Source organism: Myxocyprinus asiaticus, chromosome 16 (assembly GCF_019703515.2).
Source record: "Myxocyprinus asiaticus isolate MX2 ecotype Aquarium Trade chromosome 16, UBuf_Myxa_2, whole genome shotgun sequence".
Classification (NCBI taxonomy): Eukaryota; Metazoa; Chordata; class Actinopteri; order Cypriniformes; family Catostomidae; genus Myxocyprinus; species Myxocyprinus asiaticus.
This window is the reverse complement of record NC_059359.1, coordinates 28,965,420-28,981,459: the sequence shown is the minus strand read 5'-3', so window position 1 is coordinate 28,981,459 and position 16,040 is coordinate 28,965,420. Positions and strand designations below refer to the sequence as shown.

General features: G+C 37.1%; 1 protein-coding gene and 1 pseudogene across 1 annotated transcript; both read left to right on the top strand.

Moving 5' to 3' along the window:
• The first annotated feature begins 1,665 nt into the window (after positions 1-1,665).
• Positions 1,666-3,167, top strand: LOC127454239 (metalloreductase STEAP2-like; annotated as a pseudogene).
• A 5,315-nt stretch (positions 3,168-8,482) lies between these two features.
• LOC127454144 (serine/threonine-protein kinase SBK2-like) lies at positions 8,483-15,749 on the top strand. Its single transcript, XM_051721132.1, has 4 exons — positions 8,483-8,711; positions 12,837-12,981; positions 13,161-13,363; positions 14,119-15,749. Exons 1-4 carry the CDS (start codon positions 8,706-8,708, stop codon positions 14,899-14,901), a joined length of 1,137 nt encoding a protein of 378 aa, XP_051577092.1. The 5' UTR covers positions 8,483-8,705; the 3' UTR covers positions 14,902-15,749.
• Positions 15,750-16,040: the final 291 nt, after the last annotated feature.

Here is a 16,040-nt window from a genome sequence, read left to right as displayed (position 1 = left end):
AAATTAGGCTGCTATTTTAGATATTTTTACTACCTACCAGTGATGCTATAGCACACAGTCTCCACATAGAGGCGATGTCCTAAATGAAATTAGCATTTACTACAGGAGTTTTAAAAATTTTTGATGCCAAGAACTCCCAAATATGATGATCCCTTTGAGACAGACCCCCTTAATAAAATATAAAGGCTGCTATATATTTGTATGTATAAACTTATTTATACTGTGTAAGAAAAACAGTGACTTAAAACAATCGTGACTAAAAATTAAATAATCCAAAAATAAATAATATATGTTTTTATAGCCAATGTATTAAATTCAAAAGAAATGTTTAAAATGTTATTTAAAAAAAAAAAAATCCTTTGTATTATGTTGACAGTATACTGTATACTTTTTCTACCCATTATTAGAGAAATGTTAGATGTATAAACCTGAAGAGAAACATCTTCAACTTGATACAAATTCATTTGTTTAGCGCTTTTTACAAAAAACAACAACAAACTATAGGTGACGGTCGTGAGGAGAAACTAGCTGTCAATAGAATACAATTAATTTTTTAAAAGGTTAGTTCACCCAAAAATGAAAATTCTCTCATCATTTACTCATCCTCATGCCATCCCAGATGTGTATGACTTTCTTTCTTCTGCAGAACACAAACAAAGATTTTTAGAAGAATATTTCAGCAATGCAAGTGAATGGTGATCAGAACTTTGAAGCTATAAAAAGCATATAAAGGCAGCATGAAAGTAATCCATATGACTCCAGTGGTTAAATATATGTCTTCAGAAGCTATATGATATGATAATATGATAAGTGAGGGTGAGAAACAGATAAATATTTAAGTCCTTTTTAACCATAAATTCTCCTCCCTGCCTAATAGGTGGCAAAAAAAAAAAAAAAAGAATTCGAAAGTGAAAGTGGAGATTTATAGTACAGTAGAACAGTATTTATAATGCAGTAATAGTAAATAGGCAAAAAACAGGTATAAAAATAATTCTATAAGACATTTTACTATTACATCTTTTATATGACTGTGTTACACTGACACCTAGTGGCTTGTAGCATCATTTAAAATCAATAGTTTTCAAATGCCATTGTAGAAATGTAGTATTCACAGTCAGCCATGATTACTTCATTTTAATGAGTGAAAGTGTCAACTAACAGTATGGTTACTGAGATTAAGTGAGTAGTTTTTGGCTGCTCATGTGATTCTAACATGGCATCCACCATGTGCGGACACTCTCCATGTAGAATAAAACAGCTTTTATAAGATTACTGATATGACTGGAGTCTTCATTCTAATGTGAATAGTCATGATTTCCTAAATATATTGCAGAGTTACAATTCATGTCTTTAGGAGTTAAACTTTTTTAATGAGGAAAAAATTACTGAATGCACCTTTAACCCTTTAAAAAAAATCTTACAAAAATACTTTCAAATAGACACAAATGCACACGAACATGTGTGCACACCAAGGTTGCCGCACCTCTCTGTCCCGGGTGTCACTGTATCCACTCTCCTCCGTTTTTGTATCCACGCACCTCTGCTTTCCATGTGCCACCACAGACTGATCGCTGGCCCCTGCCCAGCCACCCCTGTGAAAAACTCCTGGCTACGCCCCAGAATATAAGCAGCACTCCAGTCCGAGCATGTTAAGTTTTTTCAGTTTCTTTAGATCCTGTTCAGGGTGCTTCAGGCCTGAAAATGGACTCCATTTCCCTGCTGGGAAGCAGTTTAGCCAGTACCAAAGTTTGCATCCTGTCGAACGGGCTGAAGAATGGGTCCAAGGAGGGACCCAGTAAGCCCACAGTTGCCATCATCGGTTCTGAGGACTTCTCCAAAAGCCTGGCCATCCGGCTGCTCCGCAGCGGGTTTCACATGGTAGTGGGGAGCCGGCAACCTAAGAGGGCTGCCAGATCATTCCCACACGTGGTGGATGTGACCCATAATGAGGATGCAGTGGGGAAGGCCACCATTGTGTTCCTAGCCATTCGAAAAGAGCATTATTCTTCCCTCTGGGACATCAAACACTTGTTGGTGGGGAAAATACTGGTGGATGTCAGCAATAACAGATGGGTGAACCAGTATCCAGAATCAAATGCAGAGTACTTAGCCTCCCTTTTCTCAGAATCCATTGTGGTCAAAGGATTCAATGTGATCTCATCATGGGCCATGCAGTCAGGACCTAGAGACCCCAGTCGACAGGTCTATATTTGCAGTAATTCAGTGGACGCTCGACAGCAGCTTATTGAGTTGGCCCGTCAGCTCAGTTTCATCCCTGTGGACATGGGCGCCCTCACCTCCGCCAAAGAGATTGAGAACATGCCCTTACATCTCTTCACATCCTGGAAAGGGCCTGTTTTGACTGCAGTGGCCCTGTCCATCTTCTTCTTTGCCTATTCCTTTGTGCGAGACATTATCTATCCTTATATGAAGACCAGACAGAGTTTTTTACAATATTCCTATGGAGATTGTGAACAGGAGTGGCCATAGTTCTGTTAGCACTAGTGTATTTAGCAGGACAGCTAGCTGCTGTGTACCAGCTCATCTATGGGACAAAGTACCGCCGTTTTCCCCACTGGTTGGAGGGCTGGCTGGAGAGCCGCAAACAGCTCGGTTTGTTAAGCTTCTTCTTCACCTGCATACATGTGCTGTACAGCCTCTGCCTGCCCATAAGATGCTCAGAGAGATACCTGGTGCTCAACATGGCCTATCAACAGATACATGCAAACATAGAGAACTCATGGAACGAAGAGGAAGTTTGGAGGGTGGAGATGTATGTTTCCTTTGGCTTTATGGGCCTGGGTCTTCTCTCTTTGCTGGCCATCACATCCATTCCCTCGAACCACAATGCCCTTAATTGGTGAGAGTTTAGTTTTATCCAGTCCACTCTAGGTTATATCACCCTGCTCATTTCCACGTTCCACGCCCTGCTTTTTGGTTGGCAGCGGGCATTTCTGGAGGAGTCTTATCACTTCTACATGCCACCCAATTTTGTGTTGACACTTGTTCTCCCTGTCACGGTGATAATTGGAAAAATCGTGTTGCTGCTTCCCTGTGTGAGTTGCAAGCTGAAACGGATCAGATGTGGACTAGACTCCAGTCAAAACCACACAAACCACGAGAGACCTGCTGCCCACGTTTCACCTGAAAGGGTCACAATCATGTAACTGCACTGCTGTTTCTAATGCTAATCATATTGGGTGCTCATAGTGCCCAACCAGCATACAATCCTTCTATAAGGTTTAAGTAAACATTTCAAGAGTTTTCAAAAAAGGCACTTATTGGTTTAGGGTCCAAGACACAAAGGTTTGTTTGTAGTTAGTGTTTGGTTCCAGCTGTTTTTCTTTTATGAAAAGGAGTTCAGTTGGAACTGCATTGGCAAAATGGAACAAACTGTGTTGTGGTCTTTATTTGACTACAAGTGCTGGTTCTGATATGGAAGTGTCTGTATGTTCAAGAGCCTCAGACCTTTTTGGAAGTAATGTTACGTTATTTTCAGTATGTAACAGACTTGAGGTTTGGATGAGTGTGCCTGTCTTCATCATGACATTTGACAAATCAACATAAAAAGTTAAAACACGATGACGAAGCCCTGCGTAGACTCATGCTAAAAATGTTAAAAATTACTGTCACTCTAGTTTCTACACTATGGCTTGTGAATGGTACTGAAAAAAATTGTGTCTCTTATCTTGTTGCGCAACACTGTCTGCCTTCCATGTGCTGTGCTGACACTAAAACTCACTTTATGTTCGGTGAGTACCAATAAATATACACTAGAAGTCTCTACAAGAAATTATTTTGTTGATATGTATAAAACTGTTTTATTAAAGGGATAGTCCACAGACATAACTATGGAGAGCAATTTCCAAATTTGATTAGTGAATACAAATGAAATAATTTTATATTCACTATGCCCTTAACGGAGTGACTATTTGCACTAGGTATAAATAGCACCTGTCACACAGCGAGGCTATTTGCACTCCAGTAGTCTGGTGGAAACACAGAAATTAAAGCCAAAGTGCATCTCCAAGTGTTGTTGCAACAGTGTAGTGTCTAAAGATGGTGTGAATGAGTTTTTATCAAGCAGATGTCCCAGGTTCTATTCCCCACTTTGTCCCACTTTTTCTCATCCTGTCTCCTGTCTCTACTCTTAATATTTCATTTAATACTACATATATTAATAAATAAAAATGAATTTAAAGGTTTATGTATGTATTTATTTATTTATTTATTTTGGACATAATGGGGAGTTGAGAGAAAAGTTTGATGCAGGTAACATTAACCATGCTTTTACTATAGTAATATTGTAGTAACCATGCTTTTTGGCCATAGTTTTAATGCAAATAACCATGATGTTACTACAGTAAAATGGTGTTAATATAGTAACCATGTTTAATGTTGTGGATCACTATGATTTTACTACAAAATACCATGGTGATGCTATGGTTACAGTAGTAAAACCATGGTTTATTTTTGTAAGGTAAGGTTAGGGTTAGGTTTAGGGGTAGGGGTTGGTGTAGAGTGTCACGTTTCGTTTAGATGAGGTGAGAGAGCAGGATCTAAGTGCAGCAGTGCTTTTAATCCACAATTAAAAGAAGATGAGAATACATAGAAGATGATGATGACTAAGGTTACAAAACAAGTCAGTCGTTTGAGGTAACATAAACTATGCAACTACGAACAACGAACAAGAACTGACAAAGATGGAACAAAACAAGAGGGTATTTATACACAAGATGCTGATGAGGGAATGGAGAACAGGTGGCTGTGAAGAGGGCAGTGAATCCTGGGAAAAGTAGTTTGGGGACTAGACAAAAACTATTTCAAAATAAGAGTCCTTGGAACAATGGCGACTGTGAGATAGTGGCTGTGTCTCGTTTGGAAGGCTGCATGCTAGGTAGGACACGTCCTTTGAAGACTGCAGTATACCGAGTGTCCTCCTTTAAACAAGCCTCATTTAAACAAGACGGCCTTCGTAGGACAAACGGAAACGGAACATAACATGATTGCTATGACAGCACACCACTCTTTAACAAGCGTGAGCGCTTTGAGTGAGAAGGGAACAAAGTCCCTCTGGAAGGGAATGTATGAGGTACATTTTAGGAGAGTTATAATGATGTAAAGAGAAAAGAAAATAGATTTTACAGGTGTACTTTTAGTCTAATACTTTATTTTAATTACATATTAATATAATTATACATATTATATACTCTGCACCCATCTACTGAGGTACTTCAACTTGGGAATTAACATTACTTGCGTTTGAACATCATATTTACATTTTTTTTTAGACATTTCCGTTGAAGCAAAGAATTGTGGGTTGTGAGTGCCTACGAAGGATACACCTCATGTATCCTCCGAATTCCCCTGAAAGAAGGTCGCATTCAAAGGTTGCATTCGAAGTTTCCTACTCGCTTTTCTGAAACGAGACAGCCTCGATGACGTATGCGGCCGACAAATGCGACTTCCGGAGGACGCATCCTTCCAAACGAGACACAGCCAGAGTGTCTGTGGGACTCTAAATATACATAATAAATAGGGGTGTATCGGACGTTTAATCACAAAACGATCTTGAATCAATTCGCTCAGCTTGCGATCCGATATTTGCCGATACTTCAAAGTCTACCACGATATGATTCGATTCAGGGGCCTGCGATCAATATTATGTGCCTATTTTACACAATCAATTAAATTTTTTATTTATTTTTTTGCCCTCAAATGCAACCAAATTATAATTTGATTATTTTATTCAGCTCTCTGTATACACATTGGGACACCCACAACAAAATAAGGTACTTCAGATTTTGAGAACAATTATACAGATAAATAATATAAAAAAATAAAGTCACACACAAGTGATCATCACTCGTTTGATGACAGCTAATTTGTCAGTTTAATCCAATTCAAAATACTTGCATACCCATGACTTGTTTCCAACTATCAGTGGTTTTCTTGGCTACAACTTTCACAGTTGTAATGAAAATTCTGTTACAGTTAACTGGGATAAATGTTAGTAAGGGTGTTGATGTGTAGATGTGTAAAGTCTTATAACTGATGCTGGAGCTGAGCAGGTGTTTCTCATTAGTGCTGTTCAGTATGTCGGCGTTGTCAAATGTTTCACATGGTTGAACTTCTCCATGTTACTTTAAAATAGCAAATTCTCATGTAAAATTTAAATGGGTCACATGCACCCATGTGAGCCGCTCTGCGTTTGTCACGAGAGCTCACATTTTAAGGAGTGCCCGGTTGACCCGCTTGCACGATCCTGTCAATAGAGCTCGCACTTCACGGGTAGCCTGGTTGACGCGTGCGCACGCCGCACAGATAGCAGAGCACAATTTGGCTTCAAAGACCCCGCGCACATCATGGTCAATGGATCGATGCATCGTTACACCCCTAATAATATACACACTGCAGTGATGCCAGTATACTGTATGTTAGTATTTAAATAGGGATGCAAATAGCATCTAACACTATTTGCACTCAGTGTAAGAACATACTTTTTGTTGCTGTGGTGATGGGGGCGTGACCAAGCGACATCTGTGGAGAGCGAGGCATCCAGAAGAAGAAGGGTAAGGATTGACACATGTGGGAAATTATCCCTAACAGCTGTTTGTGTTTGCAGTGCTCCTTGAGAAGAAAGTCAGAGACCTTGTCACAGTTGCTATTTACACTTAGTGTAAATAGCATCTATCGATATTTTCAAGTGCAAATTGGTGCTTGTGTGGGTATATTGGGTATTGAGTAACATGTTAAACTATGTTAAATATGATGTCATGGACATACATGTGACATTCCTGAACATCAGGGGATAGACAGAGGTGCAGTGCAGAATATGAATGGAGATGAGACAAGGGGGACTGCTGGAAGTCTTTTTAAAGCAGAGAGCAGTGTAACAGCTACTACAATGTAGAGAACACTACGATGGCAGCAGGAAAAACAGAACTGACCATGGTAGCAATAATATGGATTGTTTGACTTATGTAACTTACAGGAGCCATGTCATACTTGAGATATCAAAGGAAATCTTTCTGAGAAGGTAAAATGTAGAAACGGGTGAATTGAGGAGTGCAGAGAGAGAGAGAGAGAAAGAGAGAAAGTTGAGACAGAGGTGAAACTGAGAGTTAGAGAGGGAGAATGTGATTTGGCAGCATGGAGCAGGGGTTTGTCATAGAGAGGATAGCTGTATTAGGTTCTGCAAGGTTTCAGCTGTTAGTTTTGTCAAGCAGATGGTAGAATATGCAGGTTTAGTTCCAATAAAGTGACCCAGAAGAGGGAGCAGTCAAAGGAGGAGACAAATGTATTGATTAAAAAGAGGTCTGTGCATAAATAAGATATGAACTGTTATTATTGTTAATAGAAACTTTACTGGAAAAACTGAAACTACACTAAAATACTGTTTCATGATTCCAAAACTAACTAAAAAAAATGACTTCAATGACTAAAGTATTAAGTACTTTATATAAAAAAATGCAAACTTAAATTAATAGTTTTTTATAGTTAGTTTTGGAGTCATGAAATAGTATTATATATATAAAAATAATCTATATTATATTATATATACACAGCATATGTATTATAGGTATATATAATAGTAATGTATATATATATATATATATATATATATATATATATATATATATATATATATATATATATATATATATAATATTAATCTTTGCTTTTAATAATTTAAGATGGCCAAATTTAATCTGTTAAATGATATTATATATATTAACTTTGGCAGCGCTAAACTTTCAAAACTAAATAAAAGCTTAATATACTAGAAAATATATAACTAAATAAACTAGTGAAAACTAAAATAAACAAAAACAAGCCTAAATTCAAAGAAAAATTGAAAATAAAATAGAAATAAAAACTTAATTAAAAATTGAAAACTATAATTACTCTGGTCAACAAATGAGCACAGAGTGAATTCAGGATACCACACAGAGCCTTAGGAGTAATTAGAGCGTAAAATGGAAAACCTCTTGTTCTTTTTTTCAGTCTCACCTAATCCTGCAGAGCTGCTGATTGGAACTGGTATTCTGCACAGTAGCAGAATTTGCTGAGTACGACAGTGATAGTGGTAGTAGGACAGAGGGTGATAAAAAGTGTGAGAGAGGAGGGATTAGGAAAGAGATGGTAGGGAACCACAGGGACAGAATAGGGTGTTGCAAGACAGACTGACTGACAGGTGGAATTCACTGGAATGCTAGCACTGACTTGCAGGAGGAGAGAGAGAGAGAATGAAAGAGTGTGTGAGAGAGAGACAGGCAGCATACCTCACAGCTGTAGTACATGGATATCTGGGGTGAAAACAAATAAAAGAATTTTGGAGGGATTGTGGAAAGGGTAGTGCGAGAGAGAGAGAGAGAGAGAGAGAGAGAGAGAGAGGACAGAGGAAGGTGCTGCGCTTGGGTGAGGGTTGTTAGATTCATTAAGGATCAAGAGAGAGAGAGAGCAGAGATATAAAACCCCACACATAGGATCAGGAGCTGACACTCACACACTTACACTGTCACATATCTGATTAACTATAGATTCCTAAACACTTTTTGATCTCGGTTGTACGCTGATAACAAGCAAACAACAGTTAGAATCAGTAGTCACTCCTGTACAGATGGGAAAGTGAGAGTAAAAAGAAAGAAAGAAAAAAAAATACTATTTCCAAGACTTCCTGAGAGAACTTTCAGCAGTGGACTATGACTGTGAGTCAAATATTACTGTTTATTTCTTATAATTTCTTTGACAGAGAAATTCCTTTTAATGTCACACATTAACAAGAATTTATTACTAGAAACAGTGACTGCACTTTCTTGTTTTTCACAAGATTAGACAATAGATAATGTTATCATGAAGTATAATTTGTCTGCTTGTATGCATGCAATAATAAACGCTGTGATTTTGTCACAAACAGATGATCATAGATTTGTGAAAGGCATCTTTACAGAACTAAATCCTTTTTGTATTTCAGTTTTTTCCCTATAAATTTAAATAAAGACCTTTAATGCACCATATTTCAAATCCCATATTTTCATACTATAAAGAACTCAGAAAGAGCACTGTGTTCCGTTGTCAAATCCATACATATTCAATTGCAAATGAACAGGTTAATTAATAATCATTCCGAATAATAAAGCTATTGTAAATATTGCAAAATTGGCACATAGTGAAAGTGTTGTCATTGAATTTGAATTGTAAAGAATGTGGTTAAAAAGGATGATAGTGTATAAAAAAACGACATAATTCCAGTAAAATGCACTGCATGCAGAATTTGATATATACTTGCAAAGGAAAAAATAAACCCCACGCACACTTGAGTGGTTGCAGACAGGTGACACAGGCACTTATGTCTGAAAGTTTTGAAAGAGTACTGCATGTTGTCATAGCTTGCAAAACTTTATTACAGTAAATAGAAATGTTTCAGTCAAAGACATTCTTCAGCCATTTAAAAAAGGTTGCAAAGGAAAATCACAAAAACAAATCCATAAATTAGGTTTTATGAAAAAAAAAAAAGAAAAGAAATGTTTAATGTAAACATAAATGTATTTCCTGTACACCAGTAACAATGATAATTGTGATAATGATACCGAAATAATTGTGATATAAAGCTTGATTTGAACAGTTGAAGAGCAATATAGAAAAATGTTAAAAATTGTAATACGAGGGATGAATGAGTGACATCATTAAGAAGTACTATACATATGCTCGGGAATACCTTGTAAATACATGGAGGCCACTCTTATGTTTTAACATCAACATTGTTAGTCTTACTGTAAATTACATGAAGGTATGAAGGTTCCATGGAAAATGTAACGAGTGCTTGCACTCCACTCCTGGCATGTTATCAAAGGCCACTGCTAGAGACATCTATCAGTAAGATAAAGACTGCTCTGGTGGTTTTGTTCTCAGTGCCTAGCAATGGCACCATACAACCACTCAATTCAGCCGACACCATAGACTCCCATAAGGCTTATAAAGTGGTAACAATATACCAAATATTTCCATGTTCTCTGATGTTGATAGTAACACATGTTCCTGCGGGATTTTTTAAGCTGCATGGTGTAAGTAAAGGTTGCATAGGATGCATTGTCAAAAAAATAAAAAGAACAGCAATGTGCATGGACAGGTGTGATGCACACACACCTAGGAATTCTAATCAACAAATGTCCCTGATAAATATACAGTGTCTGATGTAAATATGACCTGCTTGCTTTGTGTTATGTAAAAATGCAGTTGCAGCATGCACCCTAGCTATTTCAGGGTCGTAGAGGTGTTAATGGGCTTATGGTATTGTCTGACCATCATCTGCTTGACAGGAAAGTAAAGGCTGAGGAAGGTATTGACAGATGGGAGGTTCAACTGTTATGCAACTATTTTTATTGCACGCTCTCTGGAATACTTTCTGGTTGGTCAATCGCAGTATTCTGCGGTAAAACATTTTTGTATAATGACTGCTAAACTGTAAGATTGACCGTAGTCACAGGCCACCGATTTCCTAACTGTGCTAATGTCATGTCTTTTGTAGCACTCTGTTGTTTTTTATTATTTCTTCTCAAATAATAAAATAATTTCAGCTCAAATCAATAAAATATAGCAAAGGAAAAGCAACCAAAACCATCTTCTTTGCACTAAGTGCAAATAGTGTTAGATGCTATTAACACCCCTAATTAAGTCACAGCAGCCTGTTTTTTGTGTTTACTTAGAGTCTCACAGACTCCCTATACCAACCCCTACCCCTAAACCTAACCCTAACCTTCCCTTATGAAAAATAACCATGGTTTTACTAGTAACCATAATATTACCATGGTATTTTGTGTTAAAACATGGTTACTATATTAACACCATATTACTGTAGTAACAGCATGGTCAATACTATGTCTTCCACAAAAAAAAAAAGAAAAAAAAGAAAATGGTTACTACAATATTATTATTATAAAATCATGTTTAATTTTAACCAGATCAAACCATTCTCTCAACTCCTCTATCTTTATTGTGACCAAATCATTTCGAAAAATTCAACCTTTATATTCATTTTTATTTATTATTAGTAGTGTTAAAGTAAACATTAAGTGTGGAGACAGGAAACAGGATGGGAAAAAGTGGGACAAAAGGAAGATTACACTGTAAAATTGTCTGTAATTTTAACAGTAAAAGAATGTAAAAATGCTACAGAAATAAAACACTAATTTATTAACGAATATTAACTGTAAAATATGCAGTATAAAAATTTTTATACATTTTAAAAGACAATACAGTAGTTTTTACAATAAAATGTAGTGAAAATGACATCTTTTAGATGTATAAAGTATGATTTTCCAGTGTAATTAATGGTAAAAATGTACATTGTTTAACAAGAGAGTACATGTACTTTTAACAGTAAATTATTGTTAAAATTACAGTAAAAAACAATAATCGGCCTTCCCACAATTCCCTGCGTGACCCATTACATTTCATTATATTTTATGGGAATAGTTATGTTTCTTCTTATTTTTAATATCAGTTATGTACATTGGTTCTGTTTTATTTTTGATGTAGTTTAGTTAATGTTTACTGCATTATTTAAATTTCACACTGAGCACTATCTCTACATGTTTATTGGTCATTGCTCCTGGAAGAGCCACTATTGGTGAACTTCATGTCATCATGTGCTCTTCTGTAGTTTTTAAGGTGATTAACAATACCATATGAAGTAAAAATCAGATTTTTACAGTTTCAGAAGGTTAATATTAAGTTTATGACAGTTTTTTTTTACTGTAAATTTAACAGAATTTTGTGCCATCATGGTCATGTAAATTAGTTTTAAACTGTAAAATAAACAGGTTGTTCTGTAAAGTTGTTTACATTTTTACTGTATTTTTTACATAATTATTCTGGCAACCACATAATTTTTTGTTTTGTTTTTGTAAAAACAACAGGATTTTTTTTTACAATGTAGAACCCAGGTCATCCGCATGAAAAAGCACATACACACCATCTTTACACACTGCACTATTGCAGCAACACTAATGGGTGCTGTTTGTCTTCAATTTCTGTGTTTCTACTAGACTATTAGCATGCAAACAGCCACGCTGTGTGGTAGGTGCTATTTACATCAAGTGCAAACAGTCACTCCAATAAAGTCGATACTGTATTGAGTGGAATAATGCACAGTCAGTCAGTCATTTTCATCAAAATTGTCCTCTGCTTAGGTGCAGTGTTGTGTAAGTCACTCAAAATAAGTAATCCACTACAAATTACTAATTATCTAAAATTGTAATCAGATTACTTTACTGACAACTTAATTTCAAATTTAATCACGTAACTAATTGTTTCACTTTTAAGTCACTTTCTAAAACACTTTTCCGCTCAACGAATTAAAATAATATCTATATTTCCTCATTCATTGTTACACACAAGTCACACTCAGTAAAACATGTTTGTCATTGCAATGACTCATTATGGGGCCTTTCAGATGTCACAGTAACAAAAACAAACATACATATAAACATATTTCTTGTTTTAAATGTATTCTACATAAATATTATTTTAGAAATATGTTTAACCCTAGTAATGTACTTAAAAGTAATTAAATGATTTGAAAGTAACTGTAATCTAATTACAAGAATTTAAAATGTAATGTATTACACTACTTTTTGACTAAAAAGTAAACAGATTACAGTTACTAAATACTTTTCGGATAACACACTGTTTTTGTGGGATGAGTAGTTTAATTTCAAATCTTGACATTTCACAAAGACGAAGGTGGCATCAATTAAAACATCAGTGGAGGCTTCACTTAGAAAACTGATTGGAAATTATCTTTGGAAGAATAACTATCCTTTTCTTGTCAGACTGCATCTCAAGAACTGGATGAGCAGTGCTACCTCACAGCTCAGTCTATGACATCATTGGTGACATCAGAGCACTTCAAAGTCATCAAGAAGCTGGGTGAGGGGTCATATGGCAAGGTGATGCTGGCTGTGCATAAAATGAGAGGTCAGTACTGATACACTTTTGGACAGTTTGGACAGTTATCATAAACATAAATTATACCTGAACATGTTGGCACTATGCACTATAGAGAGCATAATCTAGTACGCACCTGGAGTCATTCCATACTATTCTTACAAACAAAGCAGGATACCATTTACTTACTTCAAACTGTGAACTTACAGGAACCCCAATGGCTCTGAAGTTCTTCCCTCGTTGTTCCACCACTCTCCATGCTTTCCTGCGTGAATACAATCTCTCCCTCTCTTTTTGCACACACCCCTCTCTGACGCGTGCTGTGGGTATCTTCTTCTCCACGCCTGTTCACTATGTCTTCGCCCAGGAGGCTGGTCTCTATGGCGACCTGTATGATGTCATTGTGTCAGAGGTCAGTGGATGGAACAGACTTAATTAACTTCTAATTTCAGTCTGACATGATTTTAGATTCTTTTTTGCAAAGATTTAGCATATTTTAAACACCTTTAAGCATTACTGAACTTAAAGGTGAAGTGTGTCAGTTTTGCACCACTGGCGTCTCCAAAACGTCATTGCATAAATAATCTCTGTTTACAAACAGGTTTCGCAAAATCTCCCCCAGTCTACACTGGTCAACAAATAGGTAGTCCCGCCCCAAACTCAACCCACTGATTGAGGTAATGTTGTTGTGTTGGGCTTGCCGAAATGCTTAAACAGACAAAGCATTTTGAAAATGCCAGTGTTTACCAATCAACCTAGAAATGGCTTACTTATAGATATCAAATTAAGCTGGGGTAAGAGATAGTATTTTACCATTGAAATAATTACACACTTCACCTTCAATTCACTCAGGAAGTTCTCAAAAGTGCACAACAAATGGACACGTTTTTGGGACAGTGGTCACGTATATCTAGCACTGTTACAGAAAATAGTATGACGCATATGATATGTGGGGCATTTTTTGCAGTGACGTCTTTTCAGGCGATAAGGACTCCAGCACGAACATGTTCTCTGATATCCCCATGTTCTCATTCTCTTGCCAAAACAACTGTTCCTGTCATCAGCCTGATACATTAATGCAATCTAATGAGAGTACTTAGTGTACTACTGAGCTGCAGGTTTAATACAGACCACAGCTTTTCATCATCTCTCTCTCTGTGTTTGTAGGAGGGGGTGAGCGAAGAGTGTGCCCAGCGTGTGATGTCCCAGTTGAGTGGCGCTGTGTCACACCTCCATTCTCTGGGCTTTGTGCACCGTGATATCAAACCAGAAAACGTGTTCTTATGTGACCGTGTTTGTCGCTGGGTCAAACTGGGTGACTTTGGTTTGGCAAGGGCGCAGGGGACTCAGGTCCGTGCTGTGTGGTACAACTCCCCTTTCTGTGTGCCCGAGGTGGAAGGTGCCAAGAGAGTGAATGGGGAAGAGGAGGTAGAAGATATCTGGATTTCTGTGGAGCCCAGTTTGGATACTTGGGCCTTGGGGATCCTTATATACTGCCTACTGACTACCTGCTTCCCCTGGGAAGAGAGCACTTCTGATGACCCCTCTTACTGCAAGTACAGAGACTGGTTAAATCAAACCAAAGAGACAGAGGAAAGGACCAGGAGACAGAATGGGCTAAGGGAGGGAGAAAATTTTAAGAAGCAAGCAGAGGACTTTATAAGTCTGGGGGAGAGAGGTAACAGTGAGGAGGCTGACTTAGAGGTGCCCCCTAATTTTGACTCTTTAAGCTCACTAGTCCTAACTCTGCTGAGGCAGCTGCTGCACCCGCTCCCCTGGCTCCGTCCTGGGCCTGATGAGATTTTGTCTTACCTTGGGGGACCTTGGTTACTTAAAACAGAGAAAGAGGAGATGTGGAGAGAGCAGGAAGCACAAGAGGAGGCCAAGAATTTGCGAGAGAGAGGAGCGGTGGAAGGAGAAAAAGAAAGATTGGGAAGGAGGGAGAGATAAAGTTCAAACAGTACCTTTTACACAGTATATAGAGTTTTTATATATGTTTATATTTTGGAATACTATAGAGCACTTGTATTATGCAATGAGAAATAGAGAAAATAAATGGATGTGTAAACTATGTACAGTACAGTGTAAAAAGAGAAACCATGTTATTGTTACCTTAAGAAGCTCTTTCTAACTGATTTAACCCTTAAAATTAGCTTTGTTGGTGTAACCTAATGTATTCAGGTTAATTCAGTAATGTTAATATTTTTTACTTGAATAAAACCAGTTAATTTAGTTATTACCTCACGGATGGTCTGCTGTGGCATACCCTAATGGGAGCAGCCGAAAGAACAGTTAACAGTTATTTTTTTATGTACAATCAGATCTAGACTACTTACAGTAGCCCCAAAAAGTATTTAGAGACTTAAGCCACACTTAAGAGTGAAAAAAGTAAGAATGTCATTGCATTAGATAGATAAAATAGAAAGAAAAAAATGGACTGATATTTGTGATCTAATACAATGAAATTCATACATTTGTCATACAAGTGTTTTGTAAAAGTGTGTCCAAATACCTTTTGGGACTACTGTAATTTAATGTTTCTCATATTCTGCTGGTAATACTGAAGCTATCAATACTGTAATGCACAATAGATTTTTTTCTCAGGTGCAATGCCATTTTCTCTCAAAACATGCAGAGAGTCAGATAGGAGGATGAGGTGTAGAAATGTACGCTCATCAGATGTAGTATATGGAATACACAAATACTGTGCCTCTACCTCAAACAAACTGTTATTATGTACATAGAAATGCACTTGTTTTTAAAAGGTGTAATAAAATTCTTTTTGTTTTGGTGACGCATTTACTCTCTTGACTCATTACTTATATTATATGCACTTCTCAAGTTACACAATCAATGTCCTTATGTGCACATCAACACATGTTGAGGAGTTGTGATGACTTTCTTCATTATAACACCTGACATGATCAGAGCATTGAGCTAATATATTGGAAGGCTTACTGAAATAGCGCTCCACTTTATATAGGACAAGATTAATGTGAAATGTTAAACAAACACAGGTACAATAAGGGGTGTCAGGTTAGTGTTGTTCTGGGATTCAGTGGATCAATTTAAATATGTGTGGTGGAGTC

Bases quoted from the DNA above. Each gene is read 5' to 3' on its own strand.
- LOC127454144 (XM_051721132.1), top strand. The intron at 12,982-13,160 runs GTCAGTACTGAT...GTGAACTTACAG, and splicing joins GGCTGTGCATAAAATGAGAG to GAACCCCAATGGCTCTGAAG. The intron at 13,364-14,118 runs GTCAGTGGATGG...CTGTGTTTGTAG, and splicing joins ATGATGTCATTGTGTCAGAG to GAGGGGGTGAGCGAAGAGTG.